Below are 19,649 nucleotides of genomic sequence, written 5' to 3'. Positions count from 1 at the left end.
TTTCATTTCCATAAAATAGTTTAAGTTCAATAAAAATAATTTCAATTTAGGGCATTAACGACGGTCCGTCGATGTATTTCCATTACATTTCTTCTCCTTATTACTCCCTTTATTTTTAAATACTTGCTCTACTTCTCTAAATACGGAGTTATAGGAGAAATTGGAGAAAATAATAAAATATAGAGCTAGCGGGGTAGGTGGAAAAATAAAAAATTGTAAAAAACAAAAGTAATTGAGAGAATGAGTGGAGCGAGAATATAAAATTAATAAAATATGATTTATATTGGATCGACTAGGTAAGAGAAATAATTAAATATTATAAAAATTTTCTAAATAAAGAAATAAAGTATTTAAAAACGGCCGAAAATGAAAAGTAGAACAAATATTTAGAAACGAGGGACTAGTAATAAGTTATTACCTCCTTCCCCTTTTCTCTCAAGCCCTAAAACACCTTAGTAACCCCTCACCCTCAACACTCCGGCGATCCCTTCCGACGAGTCGGCCGACCAACTCCCGTGTCCCTCGCATCTTTACAACCTTAACTCCCTTCAATTTTGTACTTCCGCTTTATAATTCTTCTAATTCATCATTTTTATATCATATTTTTGCAGCTAATTATCGTTTTCAAAAGCACCCTTTTTTTATTTTTCTGTGTGATTTTTCAAAAATTTTTGGATTTTTTCTTCTGTAATTGTTGTAATTCAATTTGTTTCAATTCGAATTCTTGCCCCTTCTTTCGTCAATTCGATAAACCCACCTTTTCCTAAGCATTAATTGAAGGTTAGGTGATTATTTTGGGAATTAGGGTTCTTATTAGTAAACTAAATTTCAATTTCAACTCATTAAGTTTATTTGTGCTGAATTTCTGTTGTTTTTGGAAATTAATAATGGATCAGAATGATAAAGAAATAATGACGAGTGAAGGAGGCAGTGCTCAAGCCGTAGCAGCAGCTACTGCTGATCCTAATTTACTTGAGGTAATTATTAATTTGTATCATTTTTACTTTTCTGGGTTGATTTGATTTCATGCCAACTTCAATCAAATTTATTCTGTATTGGATTTGTGAATCATTTAGAGCTGCTTGTTTAAGCTGCAACTACAGTCTTACGTGGACTGTGTCATCGTTTAATTAATGATTTAAGCCCGGTTTATCTATTGAAGAAATTATATGGGGATATAAGATGATGTTTATGTTTTCGAGTTTGGTGTTGGGCATTAAGTTGCTAGAATAGAGTTAATGTTTTAATTTATGAGATTGGATGACACTTTTTATGCCGTCTTTGGTACTCTGTATATTGTTAGAGGGCTGAAACCTTTAGTCATATTGATTTGGATATTTGTATTTTGCAATTCTATTGATTTTAGCTTTTAGCATTTGTTCCTTGATAGTGCATTCGGCATTCCAATTGTGTCAGAGTTTGAGTGTTTGACCCTTTAAACTTTGAATGTTCGGATTGGATTTTTTTATATGGATCCTTGTACTTGAATGGCTGAGTTGTAGTAATCATTGCCTGTGATAATATGTGTTTTTTTCCTTGTTGTTTATCTACGACCTATTAGGTTGAGGTAAGCGTTTTTCTGCACTTCTTTGATCTGGATATCCAGTCGTTGCATATAGAGAATGAATATTTTTCTGTGATTTTTGAGAGCTTGTCATGTTTGAATAATACACCCTCTCACCTTATTAAGTTATCACTCTGTCCCTACCTTATAGTCAAGGATATCACCTCTTGTAGTAGAGGATATCACCTCTTGTAGTAAAGGATATGGCATGAAACATTCATTTGTGTTACTTTTATCCCTTCCTTATCACTTAACTTTGAATAGTTACACAAGGATATTTATCATTAACCATTGCTATAGGAAAGGTGTTTCTAGAATCCTAACATAGTACTGAAGTGTGCCTCATGCATCATTAATAACATTAGAGATCTAAATATGAATACAACAACAACAAACCCTTAGTCCCAAAAGAGATCTAAACATGATTAACTCATAAATATTTGTGAGAAAATTATAAATATAAAAGTGTATAGATTTATATGAAAAGATGATTTGGCCCTTGAATTTTTCTAATAGTATTTATAAGATAATGATGACATTAATAAAGGTTCAACCCATTAGGTGACCGTAATTGTCCTGCATTATTTGATAATTTTTTTTCTTGTTATTAAACTTAATTAATGTAACTTGTAATATATTTCCCCGTATTTTTGTTTTTTACTTGTAATGTTTCGGTTTTTCACATTTGCCAATTCATAACTTTAATAATTTATATGTTTAATTATGCAACAACAACAACAATAACAACAATAAAGCCTTAGTCCCAAAATGGTTTGGGTCGCCTAACATGAATCGTCATAAGGAACCTTGCGATTTAAAGAAAGGGACATAACAAGATAATCAGTTGAAAATTAAAGTTTACATCTTTAATTATGCATTTTTAAAAATTATAAAAATTAAATTTTACATAGTTGACGTTGCGTCAAATCTAACAAGATTCAATGACTATGTTCTTTGTAAGTATATATCACGGAATGTAATTAAAGTTTAGCAGATAGCGTACACTATTGAAATGTTGCAAGTGAAAAATTGAGGAATTTTATGTGCTCCATAATAATATTTTCATATACATTTAGAAGAATTTAAGTATTTCGACTTCAATAATAATGCAAAAATGGGACCATTAGTGGTCCTTTAGTATACAAAACCCGAGTATAGGAAGCAGATACGAAATAATTCATTTATTTTCTTACAAAACAAACATGTAAAACTTCACCATGTACGAAATATTCGATCCATTTCACCAAACTTAACTTAAAACTAATCCTATATTACCCACAAAATAGCGTGGTCTACCTTTAGTACCTTGCAACAATTGCACACACACGCATACACCAAAAAAAAGTACTACAAAAAAGTCAGATTGATTGTAAGATGAACATCTCATTAATTAGCTAAGCATAAACAAAGTATGTATTTTAGTTTTCCATGATTTAGGCTTTTAAATTTAATATATGCATCTCCATTTATCTTAGTCTGTTAAGAAAAACAGTTGCTTTGTCTTTTTCTTTGATTTTCTAATATCTACTATTCTTGACACTAAAGCATCATACATATACATAAAATTATATCTAAATAAAGCATAATACTTAACCAAAAAATGCACCAATAAGTACATTCAATATACATTTTTTGTTATTCTATTGCTTGGGTAATTATACCTTAGGTTAACCTTATACAAATCATAAATTCATAATACCTTAGCTGATTATTTGTAATGGACAATGTCTTCTTCAATACATTAATAGAAACAAAAAAATTTGATGATATGTTTTCCATGCTTGGTCTTGGACTTTTGGGTGTTGTGTCTAACACAGTGTTAAGTCCTCCAGATTTTACAAATTTCATATAAGGCCACTATATATTTGGGTATCGTGTCGTGTTGAAGTGTCACAGGATTTGACATGCAACACCAAACGTAGAACAGGGTGTTAAACTATCATAGCTCTGATGGGTTTTCTAGGAAACGAAAATCAAGCAACAAATGGGTATAGATATATAGTTGTGGCCAAAATTGGAAGAAAATCAAAGCATAATTGTTTGATTGAATTGCTCATTGAATCAATAAGAAAATAAATTATTGATGTTGGTTTTTTTTTTTTTTAATGCAATTAAATGTTGAGTTATACCTCCTCCGTTCCCCCTAATATTGCAGCAAGGGTGGTTGAAGATGAGGAGAGAGATAAAGAGTAATGTTGCAATATTTGTGAAGCATCCTAAATTGGTAATTATTGCAATATTAGGGGAATGGGGGAAGTATTAATTATCCTGAATAATAAATTAGAGGAGAGTAAAAGAATGAGAATAAATTTGCACTCAAAGAAAAACAGGTGAAATTCGCAAAGATGAGTAGATTTGGAATTTGATATAAATTAGCCTGCTATTTATCTTGTTTAATACATGACTGGACTTTTTATTTTGGTAGCAGTGAAAATAATGTTATAGAAAATCATTTACTTTCCATGCAAAAATTTAAATTTCATCCTAATAAGTGTCTTTATGGTTAGTTTTTCTTCCTTGAAATTTAGGATGATAAACATGGGTGGTTTCATGATATTTTTTTTCTTTTTATTTATTGGTATATGCATGTAATCTCTTGTTTCTCTCCCACTAGGGAGTAAGTTAGCAGTTAAATGTTTGAAAAGTGATTTAGGTAGGAGTGTGTGAGGGAAAGAAATTAGGCATTTGGCACGTTCACATTAAAGTGACTCCTAAATTAATATATAGATATTAGATATGTTCCTATGGATAGAAGAGTAGTATTAACGAATATCTATAAAATCATTTATTCTGTTTTGTTTTATCCTGAAGTATCGAGCTGAAGGGAGCCAGGGGCACACATATCAATATTACCCGTCAGCAGCTGCACCTACGCCTATTGCTTGGCCTGTGCATGGGGGTGACCATTCAAATTTAGGGAACAGAACTGTTCAGAATGTGAGCTACCAGTATAATCAGCAGCAGCCTACTACTGTCCAGGATGCTACAAACATGCCTTCTATTGCCTCTACGTCAACAGCATCAGGGACTGATAATGCTTCACACATGTACCCTAGTTATGCTACATACCCTACTTCCAGTAATCCCTATGGTTATCCAAGTTCTGAATACACCAATTACTATAGTGGTTACCAGCAGCAACCAACTCAACCATACACTCAAGCAACTGGAACATATCAAAACTCAGGTTCTTATCAGCCTATTTCCTCATTTCAGAATACCGGGTCTTATGCTGGGTCTACAAGTTATCCAAGCACTTATTACAATCCTGGTGATTATCAGACAACGGGAGCTTACAACGGAAGCAGTTACAGCAGCCAGACTAACTTGTGGAGTCAAGGGAACTACACAAATTACCCTCAGCAGTATGGGAATTATAGCCATGACACAAGCAATGCTTATAGTTCTAGTAGTGCTGCTGCAACTACGAATTATCAGCAGCACTATCAGCAATGGGCAGATTATTACAGTAGTCACACCGAAGTTACCTGTGCTCCTGGGACAGAAAATACTACTGTTGCGACCACAGCGGTTTTGTCATGTCCAGTTCCTGGAGTTTCTAGTGGGTATGCAGCTCCTGTGAATCAGCCACAGGCAGCTTATGCCCCAGCTTGGAAGCCCGAGATTGCCCCCTCTGCATTGCCTTCACATCAGGTTTGAGTTTAATTTTGATATTTTGAAAATATAGATGAATTGCTTGGTTAATGCTATTTATTTCTTTGTCTTTGGTTAGCCTTGGTCATTATTTAAATGATTTTTCCTAATAACTAACTTTTTTATGTGATCGTGCTCTTGATTCTTTATGTTATACTTTTGACTGGACTTTCCATATATGAGTGTGTGTGCGTGCTTGCGCATGTGTGTAGAGACTATTGGGAGAGAATCAGATAAGGACTGTAGCAATCAAGAATGTTTGATGTATCTGTGATCTATTTCATGTATGATTTCAATGGGTTCGTTTTTATAATTGAAGATGCTTATTTTGGCCTGAAGGTGAGGTCTAAGGAAGCTGGACATTTTGTGGAAAGGGAGTAGAGATTTAGGCCATGTTTGGTAAATGGCTTTTTGGTTAGCTTTTGGCTTTTTTATGTGGTCAAACAGCCAAAAAAAGTGTTTGGTAATTGACTTTTCATTCAGTGAAAAAGATGGCTTTTAAGCCAAATAAAAAAGCTGCTTTGAGTAGCTTTTTTTTTGTTGGCTTTTGGCTTGTTGGCCCACAAATTATCTAATAAACAGCCAACAGCCAACAACCAACAACTAAATTTACCAAACACTTTTATAAACAACTAGCTTAAACAACCAATTTCAAAAGCCATTATAAACAGCCAAACATTCCAGTTGGTCAAACAAGCCAAGTAAACCAGCCAACCGCCAACAGCCATTTGCCAAACAAGGCCTTAATTCCCACTTCTCTTTATGCACTCTAACAATGTCCCAGTTCTTCTGGAAACCGTAACCATATTTGCTCCTAATCACTTTATGCCTCGGGGGTTTAGGTTACAATGTGAACTGATTTGTGATGATTTAGGAAACCAAGTTACCCAAACCCAGACCCCTTCCTCATGTCTACATAGTCCAACTCTATAGGTGATATAATTAGAATTAACTGCCTAACAATGTAATCATTATTGTCAAACTTCTTGGTTACCCCTACCAGAATTTTGAAGAGGAACAAATGATGTAAAGTGGTATTGAACAAGGAGGATTGTTAGAGTGATACAAAGCCAAGAGTCTGCCTTCTTATACACATCTAACCTCTTATTAACTCTCTTAACCCTGGAATTTGATAAGGACTTGCTCCTTAAACTCTGTTGCTTAGGCAGAATTTAGGAGGATCGTGGATTGCTAAGCTTGCCAAGGAGGAAAGCCTGGAAGGATTTCAGGCTCCTGATCTATACTAGAAACTGTAGACTTGTGTAAGCTTTATGCATGGAGGCTCAAAAATCTGATTCGGGTAAAAATCATTAGAAAGGTATGAAGGTAGAATATTTAGTGAAGCCTTATTATATAGGGCTGAGATAGTGTGAATATAGGGGAGTGTGTTGGATAGCAGCAAGTAGAATTGATGCAAGTCCTAGTCTGACTGTTTGAGCTTTGGTAAAACATGTCGTTAGGTTTTTTGACAATGTCTGTTAGAAATTTAAGAACGTTAAGTGAATAATGTGCTAGATATATATATATTTTTTTTTTAAAATTTACAATTCTCGAGCTTCCGGTGTTTCTTTAACTGAATAATTTAGTTTGTCAGATCAATTTAAACGTTGTTCAGAAACTGTATAATAGGCAGCCTAGATGATTAGGATTTATCTCACGAAAGGTTAATTGGTGTTAGTGAATATTTATAATTGTATGTCTACATCTACCTATCTTTGTATTAGTAATCTATTTATGTATATCAATATGAGAAGAGAAGAGAGACTTAAGGGCTGTAAGAATGTAAGATTCTTGAATACATGAGAATGAGGCTATGCAATAAATAAGAAAGAAAAGGGTACCACTGTATGTCAAGCCTCCTCCACTCTCCAATGTTTCTCTGTCTTTTGATCCCGTTGTCATGATTCTTGTGAATCATGATGCAACACGTCTAAGGCATGAAGTTCAGAGAGGTCAACTGCATAATTCTTTCAAGGCATAGGCAGTACTGGGTGCTAAAAACAGGGCTTCATTTCACCTTCTTCTTTCTCTCCTTTTCTGTTTCAAAGCCTCTCATCCTTCATGAACCACATCCATAATCTTACATTAGACCTCACATGCTGATGTTTTGTGAGCCAGGGCTCTTGCTGTAATAATTTGGTTTTGTGTAATTGGTGTCAAAAATTTGTACTTCTAAATTTTATGAGTTACGATAGGTTCCCTCTAAAATAAAGGCATCTGGTTGTTTTTTCGCTTTGTGATGGCCTCGGTACTGTCGTTGCTAAATCCTAGCCCCAGAACATTATATCTAAAGGCTGTAAGTGGGTCTTATGAGCTCATCGTAATTGCTCCTTTCTGTTTGTTACTCCTCGCTGTCTCTCATTTGTCATAACAAAGTGCAAAAGCCTAGTGCTTCCCATCTTGAATTGTTTTTATTATGAGTGGTTACCATTTAGTATAACACAATTTATGTTTTCCATAATATCCTATTGCAAGTGTTTGCCTTTTAATACAACAAAGTACTATGTGCAAGGTGGCATATTAATGATAATAATATCTTATCGAACCACATGCTCTGTGGCCATGAAGTATGTTCTTTTACTTGCACTTTTTGTTGTGATCTGAACATATCTCAAACCATGTGCATGTTTGCCAAGCTGTGAGGGCTGCTTCTTTTTTTCCTCTGTTACTTTTATATTGTGGTTGTTTGATGGGTACCAAACTTATCTTTTTGCTGCATTTGACATGCTTATGAATTATGAATCAGTGCTTGCATTACATATATTGCAGCCTTCTACGCTTTATGGTTACATGTAATTCTCCCTCCATATCTCATTTGCCGCAGATGTGGGAGAGGAAACGTTAGGATTGCCTTTTGTGTATAGGCGAGTAAATAAAAATAAGATAGTGGATTTTTCTTATTGTTTTTTAATTGAGGCGAGAGTAGGGTGGAGAGAGAAGAAGAATAGAAAAAGTAATAAAAATGAAGAATATTATTATCAATCTTTTAGGGAGAAATAAGAGGTTTATTTTAGGATGGAGGGAGCAATTGCCCAATTGTTATTCAGAGCACAGTCTCTGAATGTCATATGGCGTTTTATTTATTCTGTTTCCATGTTCAATAGCCATTGTATTTCTTTGGTATGTAGTCACTGTTTTGTTTCCCTGTTACATTGTATTTGATATATTTTTTTCTTCTTTTGTTGTCTTACCAGACGAGCAGTCCAGTAGGTGCTTATAATGAATACTGGAAACATGCAACTCAAGCTTACCAAAACCAGAGCGCTTCTAGTTCACAGTCCAATTTTCAGAAGCCTTTAGATGTAAACTCTTCTCATCCTAGTGCTCAGGATCAGCGGCATACTCTTGCACCACAACCACAGCTACCCAATTCACTGTACACCGAGGTGCAACAAACTCACCCACAACCCTTGCAACCCCTTACTCCGGCAGATACACTCAGGGTAAGCAACCTTCAGATTCCATCAAATCCTAGAATTGCCTCAAATTTGGCTTTGTCTATGCCAAAAACTTTTAAAGATACAGCCACATCAAGTGTAACAGCAAAGCCTGCCTATGTTAGTGTCTCATTGCCAAAACCTGCCAACAAGGCTCTGTCTGGTAGTGCTTCTGACTCAAATCTCAAGGTAAGGCTTTTTATACCTCTTTTTACCTTCTATGTTAATTTTGACCCAATTAGAAGTATCCTTCCAAGCCGAGCAACTTCTGTTTCTGTTGATAATTTACATTTATCCATGTTGATCAATGATCAGTTCCCAAAATTTTCTTTATATTTCATGTTTATAGTACTGTTTTGCAGCCTGGAATGTTCCCAGCATCGCTTCGAGGTTACGTAGAGAGGGCCTTGGCTCGTTGTAAGGATGAAAAACAAAGAGCTGCTTGTCAAGAAGCCATGAAGGAGGTGAGCCATATAATATAGGAATGCTTACTTGATGGGCTCTTTTTGTATTTGTCACGTGGCTATGTGTTTGTGTGTACGTCTAAAGGCTTGTGGAGCATTAATGATGTCTGAAACTTTTTTTATATGTTTTATAGAAATAATGTTTAGAAAAGGTCTTGCGGAGAACAATTACTTTTGCTTATGCTTATAAACATATGGTTTGCTTACAGACTTGCACATTGTTTCTGTTAGATTTTCCATATGGGTTGAGACATATTTCCAATTTGGTTGACTGCGTTGTATTCATTAGATCAATATATTTCTGTATTACTGGAAGATCCATACTGTCACTTAATATGTCCTGTTCCGTTCCTGTATATTTCTTTAGGTGATACCTTATTTTGTTTTTGATGTTTAATACTCCAGATAATCACTAAAGCAACTGCTGACGGAACACTTTACTCGCGAGACTGGGATATTGAACCCCTTTTTCCGCTACCTGATACAAGCACCGTGAATAATGAGTGTGTTTCTCTTCTTTCTTTTAGATTTGCTGCTTGTTATTTTAGGATCTTCAGGCTTAGGGTTTATATATATATGTCTTTCAACCGAAATACTTCTTGTGCCTTGTGGTTTGTCTTGTCCTTGATTTTGTAATTGTTAGTTATTACAGCTTGTTCTGGCTGATTGATCTGCATTGTTATGTTAAGTTTTAAGTCATTATTTTTGTATTTTACTGTAATTTGTTCCAGTGCTTCCTAGAATCTCTTGTCTTGAATTTGGGGCAGTAGAGGTTCTGTCTCTATTTCTGTTGATCTCGAGCTCTTTTAAGTTTTTTTGATACGATGCTTCGTTTGGAAAGCCATCTTTCAGCTTAAGTTTCTAACACAACTCTGTATTCCCTTATTATTGTCTCCTCTCTTTCTGTAAGACTGTCAAGCCAAAATGGGTTTTATGCTTTATAGACAATTGCTTTGTTGGATATGCTTGTCTGCCAGTTGAAAGAGTTTAGAGGTCGTTTGGTTGGAGTTTTTGGAATGGATTGGAATGGAGTTAAGTCCATTCCAATCATTTTCTTGTTTGGTTGGGCAAACTTAGGTATGGAATCTCATACCAAGGGGTTCTAATTCCACCCCGTCCCCCTAGAATCCCATACCCACCTTACCCCCTAAGATTCACAATCCATTCCTTTAATGAATTATAAAAACCATTCCAAAGAATAAACCAAACAAGTTTAGACATGTTTGGGGTTTAGAATCCATATCTCCGTAGTATGAGATCCCATACCAATCATTCCAAGTTAGTGAACCAAACGACCCCTTAGTCTGTTGTGTTTGGTCTTTTGGAAGACCTGCATGTGCTGTTCTTTGTTAAAAAAGTGGGTTTTTTATTTTTTATTTTTATATAATTTATTTTTTAAATTGGGTTATGTACTTTATTGGCATTTCCTTTTGGACCCTTCTATAAAAATTAATAAATAAATAAATGCATTGGAATCAAGTGGATTGTGAAAAAAGTGGGTGTCGTGCACTGCATTTCCTCATAAAAGATGTTTGGTGATTTCATTCATTTTTCTTTTCTTAAATGCTTTACCTATACTTTGCGTTGAACTTGGGGATGTCCATCATAATTTTTCTATTCTACAACCCAGGGTAAGATTGCTTGCCTATATGATGATGTGGGAGAGCTTAAATTAAATTAGACTCTAATAGCTTACCATCTTTTTTTTCTTCGAGTAATTTATTGTCAAGAAGTAATATTGTTTTAATTTATAGAAATGGACCTTTAGCAAATTTGAATCAGCCATAAAAGATTTCATCACAAACTTTCCATGTACTTCTTTCATTTTCATGTGCTTTACTCTGTAATATCCAGAAACCAAGGAAATTTGTATTTGGTGGATGGGTTTAAGAATAAGATAGATAAAGTAAAAAAGATGGAGTATAAAGGTGGGTATGCGGTTTTGGTTGCAATCGCGGGTACTGTTGGAGTGTCATGGTTCGGATATGATATGTTGATCACAGACTGTGTCACTGTTGTTGCGATGCAAATTTGATTTCAAAGTCTTTTTAAGATTTTATAGTAGTTGTAGGTTATTAGTATAGTTAGAGTATTATAGTAAAGGATTAGATCCATCAGTGGGGAGACATGGGGAATCTTAAGATTCACTATATATTTGCATAGGAAGTAACTTTTGTGTAAAACCAGAGATATAACGTACAATGCAGGGTGATTTGGGGTTGGAACATGTATATCAGACAAGATCATGGGTTTTTGATACACCCCTTGTTGATACGGACAATTTTAGTTTGGTCAATTGAAAATCCTTTACAATAAGGCCCAACCAAAACGATGCAGCCTTGTTTTTAACACCATGAGAGAGTAAAAAGGTGTTTATATTGAGGGGTAAGATGGGTAAAATGTGTTTGCTAAAAATAAAGTAATTAAAAATATGTTTTAACATAAAATATATTCCCCTACATAGGAGGTGGGTAGATCATATGAAAACCCAGGTAATACATAAATTTAGCATTTAGGAAATGTGTAGCTTTCTGTCTCTAAGACATTCCAAGTTCTGGGGTTTATGGAACCTAACAGTGATTAATACTCAATTTGTCTTTATTGGTGGTGAGAGTTGGTGGTAAAGTTGGTATTGGTAATGATGTTAAAAATTATAATAGTTCTAGTAGAGATTGGGTTTTTGTTTAAGCTTTTCCTATCTTGATTCAGAAAATTAACTACTAAGTCTCCCCTTTGAATGAATTAGTTAGAAGTTGGGGGCCCTAATTTTTCGGTGCTTTACAGGTGGGTGCAGGGATTTCTTGTTTTAGTATCTGCTTTGCATTTCTTGGTCTATGCGCTCCTCTTCAGACAAACAGTCAAAGTGCATTTTGTTATTACTATGTGTATAATTTTAAAAAAGATTGCAGTGTAGCATTTTTTGCATTTATATTTTGAAGCTTGCCCAAATTGCTTGTGGGCCTTTCTTATTCTGTCAAGTGACTATTCATTGAAGCTGAGAATAACTTTTGTGATTACATGTTCATGCTGAAGATTACTTTTATCAATTTCTTATTGCAGTCATTGTTCAACATATCCTGATTTCTTTGTATGAACCTGTTCTGCTTTCTTGGTGTCAATGTATTTGATGAGTTTACTTGGAAGTTAGCAAATCATCTTTTCTGCATGAAGGGTTTTTAAAATGTATCTGTTTTTTTATTTATTTATTTATTTTTTTAAACTTGCTTTGTTTACCTGCAGACAGAGTGCAGCACCAGCAGTATCATTGTCGATATTTAAAAGAAGCCCTAGCAGACGAACTAAAAGTCGGTGGGAGCCTCTACCAGAAGATAAACCGATTGAGAAACCAGCATCGACGCATCAGGATTCTGCTAGGCAGGGTGTATGGGCTCATTTCAACGGAAGGGATCATAAGGTATATGGCCTGTCTTGTTTATGCTGACTTACGTGTAGTAGATTTGTCTCATTAATCATTGCTCTACGTCATCTTTTTGAGCTGGTGTGGATCAAGAGGGTTTTCTGTTTTTGGCAAATGTACTGCAAGAGCAAGCCTTTGTATTTGCACATTGAAAAGTTTATATAGAAGCTTAGCTTAGTTTTAAAAAGTGTTCCTTAGGTGTGCTGCGGTCAAGCGCGAGAATTGGCATCTTAGCTCTGCCAAGTCCAAGACCTACAACAGGCGCATGTCTATGCTCTTTTTCTAGCCTGCTTATTGACATATTGTGCCTTTGCGCCTAATGTTGTAAGGTGTCGATAGCTGATGTGTAAGATTTTTTTTTTTTTTTTTTTTTTTTTTTTTTTTTTTTAAAAAAAAAAAATAATACCACTTGACTTTGTAAAGGTCAGATTAGCTGTTGATCATATGACCCTTTTACCTTGACAAATAATAATCTGTAATGATAATTTAAGTTCAGTAATAAGTTAAGTTTAGTAAAAATAATTTTTAAGTTTAGTTTAGTAAAAATAATTTTTGATCAATAAAAATTAGTAACCTCAAAGAACAAATATAAAAGACAATTACTAAATAATAATTTAAGTTCTGCAAAAAATAATTTAAGATCAACAAATATCAGGTGAAGAGAACAGGACTTTATTGGTTTTGTTTTTATATAAATAAAGTGTACCTCACCTACAAAAGGCGCGCACCATGTGTCTAGGCGCCAGGTACTTTTGTGCCTTGGTCACTTGGTGTGCCTCCTACTCTTTAAAACGAAGGGAAGTAGCACGGGTAGATCTCACATACAGGATATACCTTGTCATCATCTCTGTTATATACATTTTCAATCTACTTAAACCATAGAGTTTGCATCTCACTAAGTGAACAGACTTGATTAGAACTTCAGGAGACACATGTTTTAGAATGCTGCCACTTACAATATTTTGAAATCTATCTCCTTTTCTATCTTGTTTTATAACCAGTTTTATCAGTTATCCTTGCAGTCTGTTGCTGGAAAATCCGAGAGAAAAGATGCAACTTTCAGTAGATTTTCTACTGTGGAGCAGACAACTGCTAGAAGTGCCCACAGGCCTTCTAAAAGACAACACTTTGTTAACGACTCTAGTGCCACTGAAAATGGTGATGCCTCAAGTGATAGTGATAAGGAACAAAGTTTGACAGCATACTACTCTGGAGCAATTACACTTGCCAACTCACCAGAAGAAAGGAAGAGGCGTGAGAATCGTTCCAAGCGTTTTGAGAAAGGTAATGGACAAAGATCTGAGAATCGTTTTAGACCAAAGAAGGCTAGTGTTGGAAATCTGTATGCCAGAAGGGCCAGTGCGCTGGTGCTTAGCAAAACTTTAGAAGATGGAGTTTCCAGGGCTGTTGAAGATATAGACTGGGATGCCCTTACTGTTAAGGGTACATGCCAGGAAATTGAGAAACGCTATTTGCGACTTACTTCTGCACCTGATCCATCGACAGTAATACCTTCTTCCCACACAATAACTTTCTGTCTTTGTCTACTGTATGTAAGTGGCAAATTCAGGTTGATGACATTAATGAGCAATGTGGTTTCTTCAGGTTAGACCTGAGGAAGTGCTAGAGAAGGCTTTGCACATGGTTCAAAACTCACAGAAAAACTACCTATACAAATGTGATCAATTAAAATCGATTCGTCAAGATTTGACTGTGCAGAGGATACGAAATGAACTGACAGTCAAGGTATATCAATATTATATTCTATGCACTTTTAAATTAAGCATTATGATTTGTTCAAAATAACGTTTTTGTTGCCTCTTAAAGTTAGTTGTCTCTTAAAGTTAGTTTGTTATCAAGATAATTTGATTTTACTTGAATTAAAGGTGTTTTTATGTTTTTGTTTTAAGTTCTGCTTCATACCGTTTTCATGACTATTATAATTCTGTGATGCTTCCAGGTCTATGAAACTCATGCTCGACTTGCTCTTGAATTTGGGGACTTGCCAGAGTTTAATCAGGTTGGTCTTTGTGCAATGGTGAAAACATCAGCTATATCTTGTTCAGTTTAAATTGATATAGCTTACTGTGTGGCATGAATCTCATGATCAGTGTTTGTTCCTATTGTATAGAAGTCTAAATCTGCTATAGGGTATGAGACTCATAGTTGGTCCAAGAAAAAGATAGGCAGGACTATTGCAGTCCGTAATCTAAATCTAATGTTATGTGTTTGTGTGTGTGGACTTATGTTATTTATCTAATAATTTGGTCCCTGTTCTCAAAACTAATCATTTGTCGATGGATTTTGCTGCTGTGTAATGGTCGCTTGTTAGTAGCTTGGAGTTATCCAGTTCAAATTGTTTTTATTTTATTTTATTTTTTAAAATTATTACTATTAATTTTCTTATGATAAAAAAGATGAACTGGGTTGTTGCTTTGCTTGCAGTCTCAATCGCAGTTGAAATCATTGTACACTGAAGGAATTGCAGGTTGCCACATGGAATTTTCTGCTTACAATTTGCTTTCAATCAGTTTACTTTCCAATAATAGAAGAGATCTGCTATCATTGATGTCAAGGTTAGTGATAAATTGTGAAATAACTTTTCCCTGTATCAAGTTTCTTATATGTAGTCTAAAACTGCTATGGAGTACAAGACTCACTCTTGATCTAAGAAGCAGATAATCAGAGTCTGTAGTCTTGAATACTCCTGTATTTATATAAATGCTCTACTTTCCGTTTACGCCGCATTTAAATAAATTCTCCATTTCTGTTTCTTTACAACAATATTTAACTATTTTCCTTCCCACTAGTGGTCTCCTTATATCACATTTTAATATTTTTCATATTCTCTCTCCTCCCCACTTATACCCACTTTTGCCTTTTCAGATTTTTTATTCTTCAACCTACCCCACTTCAATCATTAATTAATGCTTTTCTACTATTCCTCCTAAAACTCCGTGTCCGGAGAAGTGGAGCATTTATTTGAATACGGAGGGAGTATAATTTAGTGTGTGTGTGATTTTACTCAAGCCCTGTTTTATTATTATTTGGTCCCTATTTCAGAATTGTTCATTTGTTTCTCTATGGTGTGTGAAGATGCATGATTGTGTGTTAAAGAAATCATAGTAGGTGCCTGTGGATTGTTGAGATGTTAAAAATTATAAGTATAATTGTGCTCATGGAAAATCTTCCTCAGGGTTCCCAAGGGCCTAATGTACACTTGGAGTAGTGTTTTTGTCAAACATTTGATCAGAGATCAAATGTTAAGTTGTTGCTTGGTCATTATTTTGTTCTTCTTGATAGGGGATCTTTTCTCCAGGAGTGGAGTGAGTTTTGGCTATTAGTAATTTGTGAATGAGAGGGAAATGTGATTTTTGGGGGTTAGTCAATTTTGGACAGCAATCCTTGACCTTAAATTTGGCGCTATTCTAAGTCAAATAGCCTTCCTATGTTTGGGCCATGTTGGTTTGGGTTGTGAATTGGCTTGCCTGTAGGGCAAGAGCTACAAAGATAGTGTCTTTTGGTAGAAGTTTTTGTTTATTTAGAAGAAATCTGGTTGATAATGTATAAATGTTTCAGCTGTTTGACTTGTGTTTAACTTGGTTGTATGAATTTATAATTGGTTTTTTCGATCTACTGTATCAAGTCTTTAAAGCTGTACTAGTTTTAGGCCCATTTGTTCTCCTATAAATGTCAAAATGTGTATAACATATGTTTATGCTGAAGTATGTTTGTTTAATTTGAGTGGCAGATTATCTGATGAAACTAAAAGGCATGAAGCTGTGAAGCATGCACTTTCAGTTAGGTCGGCTGTGACATCAGGAAATTATGTCCTGTTCTTCAGACTGTATAAGTCAGCACCTAATTTGAACACTTGTCTCATGGGTATGTTGTATACATCTTCTCTTTCAAGTACAGTTCAGTTTAATCTCTATCATCATTTGACATGTATGATTGTTATTCAACAGATCTCTGTGTAGAAAAAATGCGCTTTGAGGCTGTGAAATGCATGTCTCGTACGTATAGACCTACAATTCCTGTTTCTTATGTTGCTCAAGTTTTGGGATTCAGCAGTGTATCTGAAGGAGAAGGGGCTGATGAGGGAGATGTGGATGGCTTGGAGGAATGCATGGAATGGTTGAAGGCGCATGGTGCGTGCCTTATTGCAGATAATAATGGTGAAATGATGATTGATGCAAAGGTATGGCTCGATTCCTTGTACAGTTAACTATCTTTTATTTAAAATTGTGCTTGTAACGAGCTTTTCAAGCCATGTTGGGTTCATATTGACTTGTTAAGGTCTATAGCTGAGGCTGAGCTTTGTTCATCTTAGCTTGTAAAAGTCTGGAGCTGAGCTGTGCTCAAATAGATGGCCAGATGAGTTGGCTCATTATATTTATATTTCTACCCAGGACCCTCTATATTGGTCATTGTTAAGTGGTGGCTCTGGCACTGTGTTTAGCTATTACAATTTTTTCTTATGGACTGTGAATTGTGCAATATGTTTATTTTGGCAATGCAGTCTTGTATTAAGTGTGCTGGTTTTGGTTGTGTCAAACTTCCCTTTCCACATTTCGCTTTTCATTTACATCACAGTTTGTGTTAATATCTTTAAAATTTTCTTTTTAGTTTTGCATCATTGTAAGTTGATTACAAGCTGTTCAACGTTCATCCACGACTTTGGTTTTTATTACATCATCGTGTTGTGATTATATATGCTTTTTAAATTTATTTTCTTTTTTAATTTTATTTTTAGCTCACTAATGTTTTATGAACTGTATTGTTTTCCTTTGCTAAAGTTTTCTCAAACCTTTATGTTTTCAACTTAATGTTTTAACCACTGTTTTTCAACTTAATGTTTTAACCACTGTTTTAAAACTTTCTTGAATTTTATTCTTGATTCTCTTTTAAAACTCCCTTAATTTTTCTTAAATGCTCTTTCGTTTACTCACTTAACTCACCTTTTTTCAAACTCTTTTAAATGATGGTTTTGGTATGTCTGTTTCTTTATATCGTATGATTCCTTGGGATGATTCATGTTAGCCAACCCCAAATCATTTTGGGACTAATGCTTTGTTGTTGTTGCTATAGTCAAAGTCCATGTAAAGTCCAAGTATGTGATGCAACGTAATTTTACCTCAAAAATTGGTCCTCTCTTTTACTTAATGGCTGGTGTTGTGAACAGGTCTCCTCATCTAGTCTCTGCATGCCTGAACCTGATGATGCTGTGGCTCATGGAGATGCCAATCTTGCTGTGAACGATTTCTTCACTCGAGCATCCACTTAACTGTTCTTACTAAAAAAAAAAGGTTTGAGATAGCACTGGGAAGTCATGGTATTGATATTCATCTGACCATCAACAGTATAATTGATGACAAAAAAATCATCATTAAAGGGGCAGGACTGGAGTTTTAGAAAGTCTGGCCCTCTGATGCTGATCTTAAAGGATTTCATGTTGGTGAGGGATGGAGTAGCAAATAGCATTGGAATTGCTAGAGACAGAATCTGGCACAAGCATGCGAGTGCCTTGTAGATGCACCGAAGCCTTATAGCAAACTGATTTGTCAAAGATTAGTCTGTAAACTTGTTAGTGAATGTAGTTGTAACATCTATTCATTCTTGTTCCAGTAAAAGTACATATAGGCAAGAAAGCAACGCGAATAAGGTGGTCAGCCATGTATCTTATGTAATTTTTGCCAAATTTTTGTTCTAAGTTAACTATTTTCAGAAATTTTGTTTTGCCCATCAAAAAAGTTGGCAAGCTATAGAGTTCTCTTTTTTCACCTCAATTACTTCTGTCGTATACCAGTTTTTTTATTTCCCTTACCAAGCCATTGATTACAAAACACATCTGGATTGAAAACTAAATTGCATTTCTCTTGAGACTTATCAGTCATTCAACTGATTAGAGTAACCTTATTTACCTGATCTTTACATCGATTCATTACAGTAGCCATTAACCGATCTTCAAAGTACACGACAGTGACGAATCCAGTAACTTTACAGCAACGGAAAATGATTTATACGCAGTATAATTTTAATCATACTCTATAACTCAACAATTTTACAACGGATTACAGAATTCGAAACAAAAAAAGCAGCAGCTCTCTGTAGTCTGTATATCATTTATTTGCATCAGTCTGAGGCCAAACACTAACCTTCTCTTTCTCAAACTTCAAATACACAGCACTAACAGCAGCCATAAAATATATCTGAATAAAAACTATTGAAGGTGTATGATAGCTTATCACACTCTTCCCCGTCGCCAATTCCACCAACAACAATGCCACCAATCCTACACCAGCGAGTCGCCCGTTAACCCGCTCCGTATAAGGACTAAACCCAAAATCCACCTTCAGACCACCTGAGACCGGTTCAGTCAATGGAACTGGAGGCAAAAAAAACCGGTTCTTTTCCGGTTCCACCAGAATCAGATTGCTTTCCTTTCTTAATCTTTCGTATTTCGGCTTTTTTCCCGGTTCCAGACCGGTACTTGAGCCGCATTTGAGAGAGCCGGGAATCAAAGTCGTCATCAGAAGAAGGAGATTGTGGGTCGGATTCCGGTTCAGGGTCCGGTTCAGAAGCGGCTTTTGGAGTGAAGGAGAGATGGGTGGCGTTGGACCGGGTTGATGGGTGGAAGAAGAGGTTGGTTCGAGGAGAATTGGTGAGGAATTGATGGGATGATGCGAATGATGAAGCTGCTGTTGCCGCCATTGTTAATGGTTATGTTAGTTTTGGAGATTGATTATATTGACGATGGTGTTGTTTTTAGTTAGGAGTAGTTTTTTTGAGGTTTGTATTTTTTTAGTTTGGTCCAAAATTTTGTGGTGGATAAGGTGTTTTGTGGGTGGTGTTTCATCCTTGTCTTTAATGAATTTTTGATGACGAAAAAAAAAGGAAAAACTTTAAACTTTAAGCACATACATTGGGAATATGTTAATTATAGATATCTAGAATGATCGGTGTTCAATACAGAGTGCTTCGTATTTATAAAAAATAGGGACGAAGAGGAGATGATATGAGAAAGTGATGAATTATTACGAGGACTAATATCCATATTATTGCTAATTGAGTGAGCAATTTTAGAGATTCAATTTGTTATTTGATTTGCT

The 19,649-nt window shown here is 35.2% G+C and overlaps 1 protein-coding gene across 2 annotated transcripts; it reads left to right on the top strand.

Moving 5' to 3' along the window:
- The first annotated feature begins 392 nt into the window (after positions 1 to 392).
- Positions 393 to 18,326, top strand: LOC110689802 (SAC3 family protein A-like). Of its 2 annotated transcripts, none has more exons than XM_021866611.1 (14): positions 393 to 780; positions 897 to 977; positions 4,376 to 5,218; positions 8,413 to 8,844; positions 9,018 to 9,119; positions 9,525 to 9,622; positions 12,360 to 12,534; positions 13,560 to 14,042; positions 14,143 to 14,283; positions 14,498 to 14,557; positions 14,983 to 15,113; positions 16,289 to 16,422; positions 16,506 to 16,738; positions 17,723 to 18,326. In XM_021866611.1, the coding sequence occupies exons 2-14, from the start codon at positions 912 to 914 to the stop codon at positions 17,822 to 17,824; spliced, it is 3,000 nt and encodes a 999-aa protein (XP_021722303.1). In that variant the 5' UTR covers positions 393 to 780; positions 897 to 911; the 3' UTR covers positions 17,825 to 18,326. The 2 variants fall into 2 exon arrangements, with proteins under 2 accessions (XP_021722303.1, XP_021722302.1); XM_021866610.1 differs by having other exon boundaries at positions 13,548 to 14,042.
- Positions 18,327 to 19,649: the final 1,323 nt, after the last annotated feature.

The sequence above is a fragment of the Chenopodium quinoa genome, unplaced genomic scaffold (genome assembly GCF_001683475.1).
Source record: "Chenopodium quinoa cultivar QQ74 unplaced genomic scaffold, ASM168347v1, whole genome shotgun sequence".
Lineage (NCBI taxonomy): Eukaryota > Viridiplantae > Streptophyta > Magnoliopsida > Caryophyllales > Amaranthaceae > Chenopodium > Chenopodium quinoa.
Note: the sequence above shows the minus strand (reverse complement) of the source record. Positions and strands in the feature narration are given on the sequence as shown.

Bases quoted from the DNA above. Each gene is read 5' to 3' on its own strand.
- LOC110689802 (XM_021866610.1), top strand. From the start codon at position 912: ATGACGAGTGAAGGAGGCAGTGCTCAAGCCGTAGCAGCAGCTACTGCT. The intron at 14,558-14,982 runs GTTGGTCTTTGT...CTTTGCTTGCAG, and splicing joins ACTTGCCAGAGTTTAATCAG to TCTCAATCGCAGTTGAAATC. The intron at 15,114-16,288 runs GTTAGTGATAAA...TTTGAGTGGCAG, and splicing joins CTGCTATCATTGATGTCAAG to ATTATCTGATGAAACTAAAA.